The sequence below is a fragment of the Molossus molossus genome, unplaced genomic scaffold (genome assembly GCF_014108415.1).
Source record: "Molossus molossus isolate mMolMol1 unplaced genomic scaffold, mMolMol1.p scaffold_m16_p_3, whole genome shotgun sequence".
NCBI classification, from domain to species: Eukaryota; Metazoa; Chordata; class Mammalia; order Chiroptera; family Molossidae; genus Molossus; species Molossus molossus.
Genome location: NW_023425366.1, coordinates 9,462,859 through 9,481,126, shown reverse-complemented (window position 1 = coordinate 9,481,126; position 18,268 = coordinate 9,462,859). Strand labels below are relative to the sequence as shown.

At 48.0% G+C, this 18,268-nt stretch overlaps 1 protein-coding gene across 1 annotated transcript in view; it reads left to right on the top strand.

The window, feature by feature from the left end:
- C7 (complement C7) overlaps positions 1-9,847 on the top strand; it is a 57,768-nt gene extending 47,921 nt beyond the window's left edge. Inside the window, exons 16-18 of the mRNA XM_036278854.1 lie at positions 3,277-3,367; positions 6,775-6,959; positions 9,666-9,847. Coding sequence (XP_036134747.1) covers positions 3,277-3,367; positions 6,775-6,959; positions 9,666-9,847 — 458 coding nt within the window. The remainder of the gene's footprint in view (positions 1-3,276; positions 3,368-6,774; positions 6,960-9,665) is intronic.
- The last annotated feature ends 8,421 nt before the right edge of the window (positions 9,848-18,268 follow it).

The following is an 18,268-nucleotide window of genomic DNA, read 5'->3' as shown; positions in this document are numbered from 1 at the left end:
CTTTGTCAGCCTCCAAAGTCAATGTTTTAAAATACCAGCTGTGTCTATTAGTCTTTTTTTTTTTTTATTGTGGTAAACCATACATAACATAAAATGTATTATTTTAACCATTTGTACAGTTCAGTGGCATTAAATACATTCCCATTAAATACATTCCCACCATCCATCTCCAGAACTTTTTCATCCTCCCAAATGGAACCTATTAAACACTAAACCCTCACTCCCCACCCAACCAGTGTTCAGTCTTGATGTGAAGATAATGTGGTTTTAAAATAGTAAAGATACACACCCTACGAGGGCCCTCAGAGCATCTTATTTGGTTAATGGAGCTACGAAGAAAACAAATGCAAAAGTCTTTGGCCCAGGTAAGTCTATAAGCAATTTTCACAAAGAAATTATAATACCTTTTAGAAAATGTTTGAAATCTAAAATTTTATCTCTATGAACAATTAGCAAATTAAGTTCTTATCATAATGCAGAAATAATTTGCACAGCTTTAGCGTTGAACTTTTGTTTTGGTACATTTAGATTATATTTTCTCCACCCCAACGCTATTGGAATTTTGGGCCTGACAATTCTTTGTTGTAGAAGCCTGTCCTATACACTGTAAGATATTTAGCAGCATCCTGATATCCACCCACTAGATGTCAGTAGCACCCCCAGTGTGACAACCAAAAATGACTCTAGACACTGTCAAATGTCCCTAGAGGGCAACATTGCCCTTGGTTGAGAAGCACTGATCCAGATAATACTATTAAAAGTATATATATGTGCTGTTCTGGCCGATTTGGCTCAGCGGTTAGAGCTTCAGACCATGGACCAAAGGGTTGCAGGTTCAATTCTGGTCAAGGGCACGTACCTTGGTTGTGGTTCAATCCCCAGCCCTGGTTTGGGTCACTGGGAGGCAACAAATTGGTGTGTCTCACATCAATATTTCTCTCTCTCTCTCTCTCTCTCTCTCTTTCTCTCTCTCCCTCCCTCCCACTGAAAATCAATGGAAAAATGTCCTTGGGTGGGAAAAAAAAAAAAAATATATATATATATACACACACACACACACGTGTGTGTGTGTGTGTGTGTGTGTGTATGTTTGGGAAGAATTTAGATTTTAGAATAGTTACAAATATAGTTCTTACATATCCTTTACCCACCTTTCCATAATATTAACATTTCACATAACTTGACATAATTTAGTTGGTCAAAACTAACACAGTAATATTATTACAATACTATTGACTAAACTACAGATGTTGTTCATATATTATCAGTTTTTCTGCTAATGTCCTTTTGACGGGCTAGGACACACTACAGTACTACATTGCATTTAGGGTAATACCACTTTAAAGGAAGGGTTAGAGAAGGAGCACTTGTTGCAGATGTTGCAGGACATGGCAGGTGCACTCACATTGCTGCTATTTTCACAAGATTCTAATTTGTTCATGAGATTTTCTTGTTGTGTCTAAAACTCTTAAGTTTTCCAAAGTAAGAAAAAATTTTATAGTTTGTGCTTCCATAAAAACATGCTCTCTAGCCCTTCTTTTTCCTAAATTTATTTTTAATTTTTATTTAATTTTTTGGTTAATCTTACCTGAGTATATTTCCCCATTTATTTTTAGATAGAGTGGATTGGAGGGAGGGTGAGAGAGATAAATACTGATGTGAAAGAGAGACGCATTGATTGATTGCCTCTTGCACGACCCTGACCAGGGCCAGGGATCGAACCTGCAACCCAGGTACGTGCCCTTGACTGGGAATCAAACCCATAACCCTTTGGTCCATGAGCCGATGCTCTAATCTCTGAGCCAAACTGACTAGGGCTAATTTTGATTTTTTTAATCCTCTCATGAGGACATGTTTTTATTGATTTTTGGATATATATATATATATATATATATATATATATATATATGAGAGAGAGAGAGAGAGAGAGAAAGAGAGAGAGAGTGAGAGAGAGAAAGAGAGAGACGGATGTGAGAGAGAAACAATCTGTTGTTACCTGTATGCGCCTTGACCAGGGATCAAACCCAAAACCTAGGTACATGCCCAGACCCGGAATCAAACCTGCAACCTTTTGCTGTACGGGACAGCACTCCAACCAAATGAGCCAGGGCATCAGCCCTCCTTCACTGCTTTATAGATCTATTCAGCAGGTGCCAGCTTCACGATGCACTGGATTCCATTGTGAAGAATGGAGCGGGAGGTGGAAATAGAGTGTTGTCGATCATTCACATTGTAGTCAGGTACGGCCAGGGCAATGGCAGTCAAATCATGCTCTTATGACCTGGACCAAGGCGTTTTCCTGTCAACGTTCGAATGATGGTTAACTTTCGATCAGTTTATAGAAAACACAAAGCAATGGAGAGGATTTTATTAATGTTACTGCTGAAGGGAGACCACTTGGATATTACCCATGAGAAGTCACTACAGATCTCCTGGGGACTCATGGGAGTTCTCCATGTATAGGTCATGTTTCTGTTTTCCGTCCCATTGTAGGTACAGTGAACAAAAGGCAGTCCACACCATAAACACCAACTCCTTTTTCTAAAAAGATTAAATTTATTGGGCTAACATTGGTTAGTAATATTATGTAAATTTAAGGCATTCAACTTTATCACAAAACATCTGCACGGTCTACTGTGTGCTCACTACCTGAAGACTAGTCTCCTCTGTCAGCTTGTATTTGACCCCTGTACCCTCTTTCTCCTCCCCCCTCCTTTCCCCTCTGGTAGCCACCATGCTGTTGTCTGTGTCTATGACGAATTTGTTGTCATCTTTGTGCGGGGCCCATGCTAATCTTCCTCATATTGTTCCGATTTTGGTATATATGCTGCCAAGTGACCACTAAACACCAACTTCTCCATGAAAGGGAGCCCACTCGTCTGGCCTTGGATCCAGACAGCTGTGGACTTGAGTCCTGGCTTGGCCAATTCATTAAATGTGTGAACTAGCACCAGCTCCATAACTTTTCTGACCCTTGCTTTTCCCATCTCTTAAATGGGCATTTGTTAAGGAGGGCTAGATACCGCAATGTATAAGAAGTGCATAGCTAATAGTACATGCTCAAGAAATGGTAGCTACCATGACCAATGACATCATTTGTAGGCTGCTCCAAAAAACACTCTATCTCTTGTAAAATGCTTTACAGCTTTATCATTTTACTGCACCAACTTGTTAAGAATATTAAAGAGCCAGGTTCACCAATGAAGATGATTCGTTGTTTACTACAAAGAAGCTCTTCTCCCAATGACTGCGTCTCCCATATCATTTGCTTTTTAGATGCCCCCTTGACACAGGCTGCGCCTGTCTGTCAGCCCTGGGAGAAAGTGAAGGATTCAAGATGTGTTTGTAAATTGCCCTACGAATGTCGGTAAGCCCCATCTTTGCTCACTTCTCCGTTTTATTTTACTCAAGATAAAGAAAATTATTTCTCACATGCTAGTCTCGGTTAGATTGAAGGTGCTGCTTACTAAGGGTTAAGGATCTTTGCCTTTTACTCTGTTCCCTCTGACGCCTGTTGTCTGCCTGGGTCACCTGGGCTGACCTGACAGCTGGTGGCTCTAGCAGTGTTCTAACCTGGCGGGACAGAGGCCAACGACTACTTGTTCTCTTTATAAAATGGTGCAAAATGACAAAGCTGTCACTTAGGGATTTAGAGTTTGAGAGGATTAGAACTGAAATCCTCCTGAGACAGAAACTCTTCAAGCAATGCCCATAGTGAAAAAATCAGCCGGTGTTTGGGTCCTTGACATGTCTGTCTCTCGACTGCTTTATGAGATGCCATCCAACAGGAAAGCAGTCCATTGCAGCAGACCTGAAGGAGTTTCTGGATGTCTGTGTCATGGTCCTCATTGGGCACAGATGGCATGGTTAATTAGGACAGAGGATGCTGACAAGTGGGGCTGTTAGCTGAAGCGTGGGACAGTGAGGGACACTGCAAACCACAGGGCAGTGCCCTGGATGGCCCGAGCTCGGGAATATGTCCGTGCCCGTGTCCGAAGAGCAAGAGGACCTGGAGGCAGCGGAGGTGTGGACATGGCCGCTGAAGCCGGACCTCAGAGGTCCCCCAGGAGGGAGCCAGGGGATCTGCACTCTCTTCCCCTTTCTGCCTCTTACTTTTGCCCCCATTGACTAAACGCCCCACAGCAAGAGGACAGAAGGTCTCCTGATGTGTCACAGGTAGCAGCCCTCCAGGCAGCGGGGAGAAGAGGGAGAAGGACTCTGGAGAGGCAAGCGGGGGAGAGCCAGGCCCCCGCCTTAAACGCACGTTTACTGGCTCGTTACGTGGCTTTCAATGGTTATTGTCATCGAAGTGCACACCAAGGCCGTGAACACCTGCGGTGGGCAGTGCTGACCCTGCGGTACCTCACGGGGAGGAGAATGCGGTGGTGTTCAGCCCGGATAGTATGACTGTGCTGCTATTTCCTTGAACCATCATTTACTTTGACTCACTTTCATCATTTTCCCAACGTCTCCGATTCATTTAGTTTATCTGCAGCCTACTGTTTACAGATGTGGTGCGTGTGAGATTGCATATCAGATACTGACAAGGTGGCCTTGTGAAGTCTCCGCCTTTTAAGCTGTTCTGAGTAGTTCTATTTAAAGTTTAAAGAAGCAGATAAAAGCGAGATACAAGGATTTGCTTTTGTTGTGTAAACAGCTCCAAGTAAATGTAGCTCTTGGTCAGAGAAGAAAATATTCGCGTTACAGGTAGGTAAGTGAAGATAGATGTCGTCTGCTATACAAACATGCTCTGCTGCCAAGGTCTCACCACAGTAAGGCCTTCCTTCGCAATCAATTCAGAAATGTGGTGGTTTGTATGAGCGCCGTTTCTCCAAAGCTGGGTCTCATCGTTTTGACACCAATGCTTAAGAAAAAAAGTAACAATTTTTATATATTTTTATTGATTTTTTAGAGAGAGGGAGGAAGGGAGAGAAAGAGAAATATCAATGTGAGAGAGAAACATCAATCAGCTGCCTCCTGCACGCCCCCTACTGGGGATGGAGCCTGCAACCTGGGCATGTGCCCTGACCCGGAATCGAACTGGGACTTCTCAGTGCGTGGGACTGAGCTCAATCCACTCAGCCACATTAGCCGGGCAAAAGTAACAATTTTTTAATGGAGATATTTCTGAAGTATTTAGTAAACATAGACACTAAAAAGTAGCATTGAAACAAAGTTTTGTCTCCCCTTGAGGATCCAGTCAGCGGGGGCTGGACCGTGCTGTGCTGTGACCGTGACCTCTCAGGGCGCTGGGCTGGGAGAGCCATGTGTCCTGCGGTCAGTGGTCCCATCCCGCCAGAGCCTCTGGGTGTCAGGTCTTTGCGTACTTTCTGCCTCCTTCCTGGCTCAGTCCAGTGGCTGACCCAGCATTTCTTGCCTTCTCTTCTAATTGACTGTGCCTGGTCCATGCTAGATGAGACCAGGTCGACACTGATGTCTAGGCTTCCAGAAGTTGTGAGCAAATAAAGCGCCAAGTATGTTTATTGAGAAGAGCTGGGGGGGTTGGGTCCTCGAGACGAAGGGGACGTGAGTTTCTGTTCCATCTTTTCGCTCTGGGTGATGATGCCTGAACCCCTGAGCTCAGACGCTCACCTGCCACTTCTCATCCTCAGCTTTTAAGAAGGAAAATCTGGTAAATAATATGACTTTAAAAAATCCATTTCACAGCCCAAATGTCCATCAGTAGATGAGTGGATAAGAAAGCTGTGGTACATATACACAATGGAGTACTATGCAGCGGTGAGAAAGAAAGATCTCTTATCCTTTGAGACGACATGGAGGGACCTGGACAGTATTATCCTAAGTGAAATAAGCCAAGCAGAAAAAGACAAATACCACATGATCTCACTTATATATGGAATATAATGAACATAACAGTCTGAGGAATACAGTAGACCCAGAAACATGGAAGGAGGGCACAGACTGACATCCCTCAGAAGAAGGAGTGGGGGGTGGGAAGAGATAAACCACAGAACTTATATGCATGTATGCATGACCAATGGACATGGACAACTAAGCTGGGGATGGGGTGGGGGTGGGGTGGGGAGGGGGGTGCCAATGGGGTAAAAAAGGTAAAATATCTGTAACAAAAAAATAAATAAAAAATTAAAAACAAAACAAAACAAACAAACAAAAAAGAAAGCAGTGGTACATATACACAATGGAGTACTATGCAGCTGTAAGAAAGAAAGATCTCAACCTTTGAGAAGACATGGAGGGCCCTGGAAAGTGTCATCCTAAGTGAAACAAGCCAAACAGAGAAAGACAAGTATCACATGATCTCACTTATTTGTGGAATATAATGAACATAACAATCTGAGGAATGGGGTAGTCCCAGAGACGTGGAAGTGGGGTACAGACTGACAATCTCCAGAAGAGGGGGTGGTGGGGGAAGATAAACCACAGAACTTACATGCATGTGTGCATGAACAAAGGACATGGACAACAAAGCTGGGGACAGGGCGGGGAGGGAGGGGGAGGAGGGGAATCAGTGGGGGAAAAGGAGAAACATCTGTAACAAAAATTAATTAAAAAAAAAAAATCCGTTTCAGCCTGGCCGGTGTGAGTCAGTGGATTGCGCGTTGTCCCAGGCACCAGGAGGTCACTGGTTCCATTCCCAGTCAGGGCACATGCCTGGGTTGTGGGCCTGATCCCCAGTGGGGCGGGGTGGGGGGCGTGCAGGAGGCGGCCGATCAATGTTTCTTTCTCTCCCTTCCTCTCTAAAAACCAATAAAAACATTTAAGAAACTAAAACTAAATAAAAAATCGTTGCAGGCCGTCCCTGGAGGTGTGCGCTCAGGACGAGAGGACCCAGAAGGCGCTGGCCCTGACCGTCTGCAAGGTGCACGCGCTGCGCTGCCGCGGCCGGAGCTTCGCCGTGGCCCGCGCGGAGGCCTGTGCGCAGCCCGCCCCCGCCGCCAGGGCCTGCGGCGCGTGTCCGCCCTGGGAGAAGTGCGATGGTGAGCGCCTGTCCTTTTCTGTTCTGTGCAAGCGGGCGGTTCCCGGACGTGCTGCCCAAGTGAGAACCGCAGGGGGTTTCTTATCTGTACCTGTGGCAGCGCTAAAGCTAAAGCGATAGCGCCGAGGCTTTAAAAAATGTAGTTTCCCCGCTCAGCGGACCGCCACCCCCACTGAGGTCCCTGGGAAGCAGGCTGGTCAAGTACCTGGAGGCCAAGAACCGTCGCCCACGGTCTGAATGTCCCCCCAGACCTGGGGGAGGCCCAGTCTACCTTCGCGATTTTTGCTCTGCCCCTGTACTATCCATGTCATGTACTTGGGGGCTTTTCCGAGAGAGAGAGACAAGCTAGACCAGAGTGGTCCTCCCCCCTCCTGCCTCGGTGCAGCTGGACAGCTGTGTAGAGCGGTAACTAGGGATGCTGTACCCCACACTAACCAGCCTGTGGCGAGGGCTCAGCCCGGAACGACTTGAGCTGGAGACTTCCCCCTGGACCGCTGCAGTTCTGCTGAGCGCCCCCCCCCCCCCGCTGCTGGGCGGCAGGGGCCTCCCCACCCCGGCCATGTCCGGGTCAGGTGCCGTGTGCTGACCTGAATTTGGCCAGTTCCCTCTCTGCTTGGAGCAAGACTCTGGTCCGCTGGTGGGATCCCCGGTACAGGCTTCTGTAAGCTCTGGATGCGGTGTCCAGTGTAGTACCTCCAGGGACCGAGGCTGGGCCAGCACCTCCAGTGCTGACATCCCCCTTGGAGCTCACACAGGCCCGTCCATGAATGAACCCTCAGCGGGCTTTCCCCAGCTCCGGGCCTGCTCAGGCACAAGCGCCGCAGTACCCCGTCTGGTGGCTCGTGATGGCACTGGCATCTCAGGGAAACCCAGACCAGCTGGGCTGCATCGGGCAAGCAGCTGGCAAAGCCGCTGTTCTCTCCTCAGACGAGTGGAGTCCAGGTGTCTTCAAACATCTCATGGCCTTTCAGGTCCCTGGTCACTTCTGTTGTGGGGCCATTTCCGAAAGAAAATATGCCTTCCTATCCCCACCTGTCTGGTGAGTCTCCAGTCCCTTCTGGAGGTCGCTAGGAGGGCCGCAGCGCAGGAGACATGCATGCAGGACCCTAGCCGTGAGGTCATTGCTGGCCACAGGCCAGCTGAATCCGTACAGGAGCCACAGAGTGTGGGTGTCCATGAGTTCTGCGCGGGGACAGCCTGCCTTCAGTCCAGTCCGCGTGCGAGGGTTTCCGTGACGACAGTGGGCAGTGTGGTGCGGTGGGCGAGGGAGGCTCAGGGGGAGGCGGGGCTGGGGACACAGAACTGTTGACTGGTAGAGCTGCCTCCATGGCACAGGCTTGCCCCGCAGACCGCCTGGGTGCTGCTCTGGGCTCCCTGTCAGCTGGGAAGGCCCTTCCCTAAGCATGGCCCCTCCGCTAGTCAGCTGCCCACTGCTCTGTCGTGGCGCCGCGGGGGGCATAGCTGTGTTGACCATGATGTACTATTTTTAACTCCTTGTGACTTCATGCTAGAAGTTTTCTGTCGTTTATAGAACCTTTCTGTAGAAACATAACTCTAAAACACTTCTGCATGTCAGTAAAAATCTCAATTTCATAAGAAAATAGACTCGTCAAAATAACTGTATTCAAAAAAGAAACTTTATGTCACTTTCTTAAAGGAAGTCTCACATGTCATACATATTTGGCGACTATCAAAATACGTGTAATGAAACAAAATGAGGGTGTAGGTTCTGCTAGGAGCTTGAGGGGGCCGTTTCTTTGCGATAAAGGGAGCTTAGTGTTAGAGGGGTGTTAAAACCTACAGTGTAAGCTGACACCTTCTCCCAGAAGGACTCGCGGGGTTGTGATTCCATATTTTGAGTGTTATGTCCAAGTGTCACTTACAGTGACCTTGACGACCAGCCCTGGCATGGCCCGCCTCCCCCGGGTTCAGCTGTGCACCAGGCGGGGAGGGCTGGGTCCCTGCTCTCAGTTTCCCCACCTGTAGATGTGGCAGCTGAACTGTGGGATCGGTACGGTCTCTGCCAGCTCTCCAGGCCCTCCGGCTCCTGGCCTGTGACCACTGGGCACCCTCCCCCTCACTCCCATCCGGTACGCAGCGCAGACTACGACACTCGGAACTCCAGCTGCGTCTGGGTTTGGCAGTCGGCACAGTTGGCTGTCTGACCTTATTACTCTCCTTCCGGAGACACCTGGCTGGTGTACTCCAGCCGGGAAACTTCAGAGCACACGGTGCTCTCCTGCACAGCGAGCGTATTTTTGGTTTGCGTTGGGGGATACGCGGCCTTGTGTGCTTCGCGTCCTCAATCTGAAAGCAAGTCCAGTCCTTGTGTTCTTCGCCTCTGCTTGGCCCACGCCACCCAGCTTTCCTAATGTGGTCCCGAGGTTGAAGGGTCCCCCCAGGTTCTGACTCACCCGGACATCAGCCTGGATTAGGAGAGAGCTGGAAAGCTCTTGACTTGGGAGAACCGCCCCATGTGGTCCAAACGATAATAGCAAACCTGGTGCCTGTTTCCGAACCTGTTATTCTGAGTGGAGCAGAATGCCTGGCTTCCTGGTCCTGCGGCCTTGCTGGGGGCAGTGGGTCCTCCACTGGAGGCAGGAGCGTCTGTGGGTCACTAACCACCTCGTTGTGACTCTAGGGGCCGTGTGCCTGGACTTGCCCACTGCCCGATGCGCCAGTAAGCCCGTCTCGCTTCCTCTTCCAGCCCAGAGCAGCGCGTGCGTCTGCAGAGGAGCGGCGGAGTGCGAGGGGGGGGGGATCCGCATCTGCGTGGACGTCAACGGCCAGGAGCAGACGATGACGGAGTGTGAGGCTGGCGTCCTGAGGTGTCAAGGGCAGAGCGTCTCTGTCACCAGCATCATGCCCTGCGAGGGGGGCACCCCGTAGGCTCCTGGTGGCCATCGGCTTGCTGGGGATGCAGCCATCGCTGTGGCTGAGTGGAGGCATCAGCATCGCCGAGCACTTCAGACGACCTCCTGGGGGAGGCACATCCCTTCTCCTTCCCTCCAGGGCCCCTTCTCCCCTCGGCTCTCAGCCACCTGCCTGAGCCAAACCCGAATCATACTCTTTTCCTTCTTTGTCAAAACATCAGTCAGGATGAGGAATATTCACAAACCTCTGCATGTGAACTGTGTGTCTTGGAAAAGTTGCTAACTTCTCGGGACCTGGACTTTTTCATCGGATTCTTTCAAGTCTAATTGGTCCTGCCCAGGGGCCAAAACACACTCTGCAAATTGATTAGGTGGGCCTCCCCCGGTGACACGGAATACAAAGGGGACCCCGAGTGGAAAAAGTCAGATGCAATGAGTCCATCCCAAGAAGCACACCCGTGCTTCACCCTGTTGGCTCAAGCATGTCACGTAGGGTCCCTCATCTTGTCAGGACAGCGAAACATCGAACTGTCAGCTGAATCCATCATGCCCTAGTCATGGGCACCTTCTGCCTTTTTGTCTGAGGACACATACGTTTGGGGGCTTTTTAAAGCATGTGTCAAACACAAGACCCGCAATTTGGCCCCGTGCCCCTTTTCTTTGGTGGACAGCATCAGTCCATGCCCGAGCTATGGCGTGATTGCGTGTTAGAGAGAAGTTTCCCCAAGGAGGACACACGCCAGGAGTGTTCAGGGGGCTCTACAGGCAGATACATCGGAAGCATTGGCATCCAGTTTATTCCGTAGTCATTCTTCCTCAAAACCAAACAAAAAGAAAACAGCTGTGGGAGATGAAAGGGGTGGGCACCCATAGAATTTAAAATATGCTTTTATATATAAATCCTATCTCTGTTTTTCTGATACTGATAAATACATTTCAATAAAACTTTACTTAAAATGACCATGGTTAAAATACTCATTAAAGATACTATCCTTTGGAACTTTTTGATCTGTATTATGTTTACTTTTAAAGAATCTTCCCATGAAGAATGGTTAATATGTTCTTTTTAAAGATACTTTTCGCCTGGCCGGTGTGGCTCGGTGGTTGAGCGTTGACCCATGCACCAAGAGGTCGCCAGTTTGATTCCTGGTCAGGGCACATGCCCAGGCTGTGGGCCAAATCCCCAGTGGGGGGCATGCAGGAGGAGGCCAATTGATGTTCTCTCTCATCGATGTTTCTATCTCTTTCTCCGTCTCTCTCTAAAATCAATAAAGAAAAAAAAAGCTGCACATATGTAATGCATGATACAACTTGAGGAGTTTGGGGACAAGTATATTGTCATCAAGGCCATAAATACACCCATCACTTCCCAAGTCTCCTCCCACTCCCATTATCATCATTGTAAGACTACAACGTGAGTCTTTCTTCTCGGAAGGGTGCTGGCCCCGTTGCAGTGCCACTCGCTGGAGCACTGTGCTGTCCTCGGGTCTCGGGAGCACCTCATCTCGTGTAACTGACCTCGGTGCCCTTGACCATCACCCCCATTCGTTCCTCGCCTTAGCCCCCGGCAACACCATTCTCACCTCTGCTGCTATGAGCTTGACTGCTTTAGATTCCACACGTCAGAGAGACCACACGGTAGTTCTTTCTGGCTTATTTCACTCATCATAAAGTCCTCCCAGTCCATCCATATTGTCACAAATGGCAGGGTTTCCTCCTTCTTCTTCTTTTTAAAACTAGTTTATTGATTTTGAGAGAGAGAGAGAGAGAGCACATCGATGTGAGAGTGAAACACTGATTGGCTACGTGCTGCACGCCCTCCTGGAGATTGATCCTGAAACCTGGGTATGTGCCCTTGACTGGGAATCAGCACAGTAACCTCCTGGTGCACAGGAAGATGCCCAACCAATGAGCCATACCGGCCAGGGCTTCCTTCTTTTCATTAAGGCTGCAGAGCATCCCGGGTACATCTGTTCCACATTTTCTTTACCCACTTATCCATCGGACGCCAAGACTGTTTTCCTATCCCAGCTACTGTGAATGACGCGGCAATGGGCATGGGAGAGCAGACGCCTCTTCAAGACCCTGATTTCAATTCCCTTGGATAGATGCCCACAGGTGGGGGATGGCTGGATCACATAGTAGTTTTACTGATGACTTTTTGAGGAACCTCCAAACTGTTTTCCACAATGGCTGTACTTAGGACCTTCACCCAGGTCCAGCTTTATATACCCAGTTGTCCCTTGAGAGACAATTCAGAAATAATATGTAGAAGTTACAAGGAGGTAGATTTACATTGATTGAAAACAATAGTATTCAGAAATATTTAATCAAAGCCAGCTGCATCTGCTAAGAGGTTATTATGGGGTTCATTTCTATCCTGGATAGGGGGATAGATTAGAAAACACCAGGCCCAGGTGCAGGTCTCAAAGCAGAGTAGAAACCTAATTTATTTGGGAGGAGACAGAGCAGTACCTTCCAGTACTTTCTCTCCTGTCTTAAGCTAATCTGAAGCGAGGTGTCTACGGCTGATGCACCCCCTTCCTTCCCAAACCGATGCAGAGGACATGGTCCACTTATCAAGTGCTGTAGGAGAAAGAGGCCGGAGAAGAGAAACCGGCAGATTGCGGCCACAGAGTTAGCGAAGGAGGAGAGGTTAATGACCAGCTGTTGGAGAAGGAGCGGACCCTGAATGAAGGTGCAGAGAGACACTGTCTTGAAATAGACATGATTTCATGCCTTTTTTCCTTTTCTGAGCATTCCTATGCTTGACCTTTCCCCTAATTAGACAGAGACATACACAATGGTCTCTAAGAGAATTAGGTCCATTGCAGTGGGTCTGTAATGGAGAGAGCAATTTTCAACGTTAAATCTTTAAAAATGTTTGAGACTTCCAAAATAGGCCTTAAACGAACAGACTAGCAAGCCTGAGAGGGATGGGGGTGGGGGTGGGGGTGGGGTGGGAAGAGATAAAGCAAAGAATCTATATGCACATATGCACAACCAATGGACACAGACATTGGGTTGGGGAAAGCAGGAGGGGGTGGGAGCAGGGTGGAAGGGGTCAATGGGGGGAAAAGAGGGGGCATATGTAATACTTTCATTAAAAAAATTTAATAAAAATAACTAAAGGGAGGGCTTTGAGGCGAGCCAGAGGGATGACTTATGCCATGCAAATTGATCTCGAAAAGAATAGAGGGAGGGTGAGCATTTCCCTGCCTGCCCTTCCTTCTGCCTCAGGCCAGGTGAGGGGTCACTTGAGTGAGGATGGGATAGAGCCTTGGAGGAGAAGGCAGAAAGTGCTGAGATTAAAATCATCTGGAACTTGGGGGTGGGGGTGGGGAGGGACAGAGGCAGAGGAGGGGTTGGCTGGCTAGTTAACCATCACTAGCTTCAGAGAGGTACATGGGAGCCCAACTGTATCCTGCAGGTCTTCACTCAATAGGGTAGACCCTGCGAGTCACCGGGGCAGAGAAGCTGCTTGAGGAGATCCCCTAACTGCGTTGGCAGTGCCCTCCTGGGACACAGCACACATTTCTTAACCACAGACCAGCTGAAGTGCTGCTTACCAATGCCCTGAGATGTAGTGAGCCCCATCTAACAGCTCTGAGCAGAACCTCCCCCCGCCCCACCAGTTCAAGGCCCTGGTATTCCTCCTGAAACAGGGAAGGCTCTTGGTTCAGGTGGGTGTGCTGGGGGTACAGAGTGGCGAGCAGGAATATCTGACAGATGACCCCTGGAACTCTACTCAGCGACTAGCTAGACTAGGTAGCTAGTTTGACTGAGGGACCCCTCTCTGCTGGGCAGGTTGTGTCTAAGCTCAGCTTCACGTGGAAATTGTGACCCCACTGTGTTGTTAAATGTCCACTCAGAGCTGCAGGGGCTGGGCAGCTGGTTTACCCGACATCCTCTGAAACAGCTATTATGTGTCTGCACATAAATCATCAATCACCTTTCCTGTGGCTAAGATAAGTATGTGTATTAATAAAAAATGCAATTTATTATTTGTTCTGTATGTTCTTTTTCTACCCACCAAAATGTCTTATACCCACAAACTCACACACCACTTGGATTATATGTAAGACACGTATCATAGCTAGTGGAAGTGGTCATCATTAACTTGCAAATGAATGAAGATATTACATACTTTGGATACAAGAGGAAGTGTGTGTTTAGATGTATATACCTCTCTCTCTCTGAAGTAGGAGAGAGAACGAGAAGCAAGAGGTGAGAAATATGAAGGAGAGAGAGAGAGAGAAGGGAGGGGAGGGGAGGGGAGGGGAGGGGAGGGAGGATTGGGCCATTCTTTGTATAGGATTAGCAGAACTGAGCAGTCAATCCAATATCTACCAGTCCACTGAGAATTTTCCTCCTTGATGAACTAGTTACAGTATATTCAGTACCTGAGCTAGGAATGGAATGACCTGCTTCTCTTTGAGGACACTGAGCCAGAAAGCAACCACAGTAGGAGGCAATTTCTGTTAATATCTCAGAAACCAGAGGTATATGCACCACTTTCAATTACCTCGGTCTTCCAGGCAGCTCACACATTTGGGGACGAGAAAGCTGATGCCATGATAGGGGTCCCTGCTGTGACAACCAAAGCACCTACAATTTGTCTTTTATTTATTCCTGTCAGGTAAATCTCCAGAATTACACTCAAAACGGTCAACAAGACCAGATGGAAAGACTGTTCTCTCACAGGGAATGGGCCGAGGGTGAGAAGAGGGGCAGAGAAGAAAAATAACATAAAATGTTCCTCGTGATTTGCAGGCGGAGGTCGAGTTCCTGTGCCAGGGCAAATGCAAAGAACTGCTCTGTGCTCGCTGCTGTTTCCACCCTTCCCCGGGAGAGGAGGCTTTTCCTGAATCCAGGGCGGGGCCTCAGGAACAGAACCGATCGGAGAGGTTGGAGACAGGGAAGCGTGGCCGGAAGGGGGACGTGTGTATGATACTGAGCAGCAGTATCATACTGTGTGATCATTATGTAGCAGTCCAACGGCCATGGCTGGGAACACAGAGAGGTCAACGGAATTTTCCGTAATAGTGAAGTGGAATGTTCTCATCGAAGGAACGTTTTACCAGGTATCCTGAAAAGACAGGGATTATGATGAAAGGCTCCAGATTGGTGTGATGTTAGACCATGTGCATTAGGACAGTATTTAACCAAGGACTCTAACCAAACTCGAAGTCCAGCAACTCTTCTCTGCACAGATACTGAGCACTAAGAGCAACTCCTGAAATCACTGTGATGGGAAACTGTGCCAAGCCCAGCAGCTGGATGATTGCAGCCCCTTGGGATTAAATACTTTGCCATACTGATCAGAAGCCTTTCAAAGGATTTTGAGTCTCTTAAAAGTGCAATGATTGGCCCTTCTGTGGCTGGGTGGCTCAGTTGGTTGGGCATTGTCCCATGAACCAAAACGCTGCTGGTTCGATTCCTAGTCAGGGCACATGCCTGGGTTGGGGGCTTGATCCCCAGTAGGGGGCGTGTAGGAGGCAGCTGATCGATGTTTTGCTCGCACATAGATGTTTCTCTCTATATATATAATCAATAAAAAAATGTTTAGCCCTGGCCAGTTTGGCTCAGCAGTTGAGCATCAGCCTCCGGACCAGAGAGTCCTGGGTTCGGTTCCTGCTAGGGGCATGTACCACCAAAAAAATAAATAAATAAAAATGTTTAAACAGTTCAATGGGTGGCTGTTTACTATGGACACGGTGCACAGATTCATTAAATGTGAGACGGCACCTCTGAGGAGATCTGGATCCCAAATCTCCTCTGAACTGGTGAGGATTGGGATTTATGTGGTTCTGTGTCCCTTCTTGCTCAGTATGCCGCCTGTACGTACTCAGTGAAATGTCCATTTTCTGTGGTCACACAGCGAGTTGGCAGAAGACCTCACCTCAGGGTGACAGGGCAGTGCTCGCCCGCTGCACGACAGCGCTGGCCTCGTTCCCCGCGTGGACCCGTGGATGCATGTTTGAGCTCTGTCCTCCCGGCAGGGGCGGAGTCAGTGAGCTGTGTGTGTGTGTGTGTGTGTGTGTGGGGGGGGTCTCTGGCTGCACGTACAGGGCTGAGATTCTGAAACACCAACTTGGTCTTAAATCTGTGTGCTTTGTTTTTGTGCCTTGGAAGTGCGCCCCTCCTGGCTCTCTTCCTTCTTTCTCTGAAATGCAGAGAGATTCCCGCTCACTGCCCTGGGGAGGCCCATCGAGGGCCAGACAGCTGCTGAGAACCCCGCAGAGCACGAGGCAGGAGCCTGGGGGACCTCGAAACTCCCGAGACCTGAACCGAATGCCCGAGCGAGGCCCAGTGCTGGGAGAGAGCTCGGGGTGCCGGCTCGTCGGGGACGCTGCTCCCACTTTAACCGAAGGCGGCTGCAGCCCACAGGCCCCGGGGCCGACTGGGGCTGGGATTCTGGGCTGAGCGTCCTTCCCCTTCTGGTGGGAGAGCGAGCGGGGCGCCTTCGTGGCTCTGGCTGCTGAACCAGATGCCGCCCAGTGAGTGGTGAAGTAGGAAAAATTTGCTTTGTGAGAATTGGAAAGAGAAAGTAAACATTTTCACGTTCAGTTGATGTGATTGTTGACTGGGAAAACTGAATGCGCTAAAATGATGTTACAAACAATAAAAAAGTTTATTAAAGGTGGCAACGGGAGGAGGGTGTCAATGGAGGAAAAAGGAGAGACATCTGAAACAAAAATAAATTAATTAAAAAACAAAAACACCAAAAAAAAAAAAAGAAAAAAGTATATTAAGTGGGCTGGTTATAAAATTAACATACCAAAATGTATATACAAACGACAACCAGTTAAAAGATATAATGGAAGAAAAACCCATTTATAATAACAGAAGATCATATGCATAGAATTAAACCAAGAAACATAAGATCCAGGGGAAAAAACCACGATAACGCAATGAGGCACCAAAGGAAGACCTGAATATGAAGATTCATCAAAAACATGAGAACTCCCCTGATGTATAGATTCAGTGTAATCTTGCCACCTAAATACCAACACAGTTAGAATTTGTTTTTTAAATTTTGTTTGTTTTTGTTTGCTTCTACCTTTTTTGGGGGGGGGGACTAAAAAAGATGATTTTGAAATAAATGATATCCTATAGAACAAACAAACAAACATTTACCTCTCACAGTTCTGGAGGCTGGGAAGTCCAAGATTAAGGTCCTGGGAGACTGGCTGTCTGGTGAGGCCGCCTCTGGTTTGCAGATGGCTGACTTCTTGTACTGTCCTTAGACTGTTTAAACAGAGGGAGATCTGGTCTCTTCCTTTTTAAAGATATGCTTTTATTGATTTTTTAGAAAGAGAAGAAGGGAGAGAGAAATAGAAACATCGATGTGAGAAACATCCATCAGCTGCCTCATTCACGCCCCCTACTGGGGATCCAGCCCACAACCTGGGCATGTGACCTGGCTGGGAATCAAATCAGGACCTCTCAGTTCATGGGACGGCCCTCAATCCACAGAGCCACACTGGCTAGGCATGGTCTCTTCCTTTTATAAGAGCAATAGTCCCATCATGGGGGTCCCTCCTTTATGACCTTCAACCTCATCTCAACCTAATTACCTTCTAAGGCTTTACACCATCACACTGGGGATTAGGGCTTCAACCCATGAACTTTGAGGGGACACATTTGACCAACACAGAGATCCTGGATTGCTGTGCTTTATTAGTTAAACTAATTGCTGCTTTCAGGGGGTTCGTGAGTAATCTTGTCTCACAAGCTTACCTTGTGGCCGTCTTGGCAAGCCATGCAGAGAGCAAAGTACATTTATAGAGCCTGACACAGTCTCTCTGCACATTCTGGGCACGTGTTTTTCTTACATTATAACTTAGGGCTTCAAACACCCAATACAGGTCCTACACACCTCAGGCTTGTGGTCCCCTCCCTCCTGCAAAGGAACGCAGCCTTGCGATGTGGAATGCAAAGACCCAAATGCCAGAAAAAAGCAACTTTGATATTTAAACCTAACACTCCTAAGTGCTTGTTGGGTGCCGGTCTCTGCTGTGAGCACATTACATACATTGACTTGTTTAGTCAGTTCGACAACACTATGGATGAGCACTATAATTAGCCCCATTTCAGAGATGAGGAGATGGAGGCACAGAGAAGCGAAGACATTTACCCAACTTTACAGGAATAATAAATGCAAGAATCAGGATTCAACTCCAAGCCCTTCGGTTCAGTAGATCATATTCATAACCACTGTTCTGATGCGTGACAGGTGCTAACAGCACTTCTTATTCATGTACAATCTTGAGGGGGTCTAACATTTTTGCTATACTTGGTCCTATTCAAAATATGTCAACATTCAGGGTAAAATTTGGTTACTGAAAGAAAAGCTCAGTGAGTCTCTGTAACTCTTTAAAAAAGATTCAGCTGTATAAGATAATGAATTTCTCAAACTGGTCTTTTAAAGTGG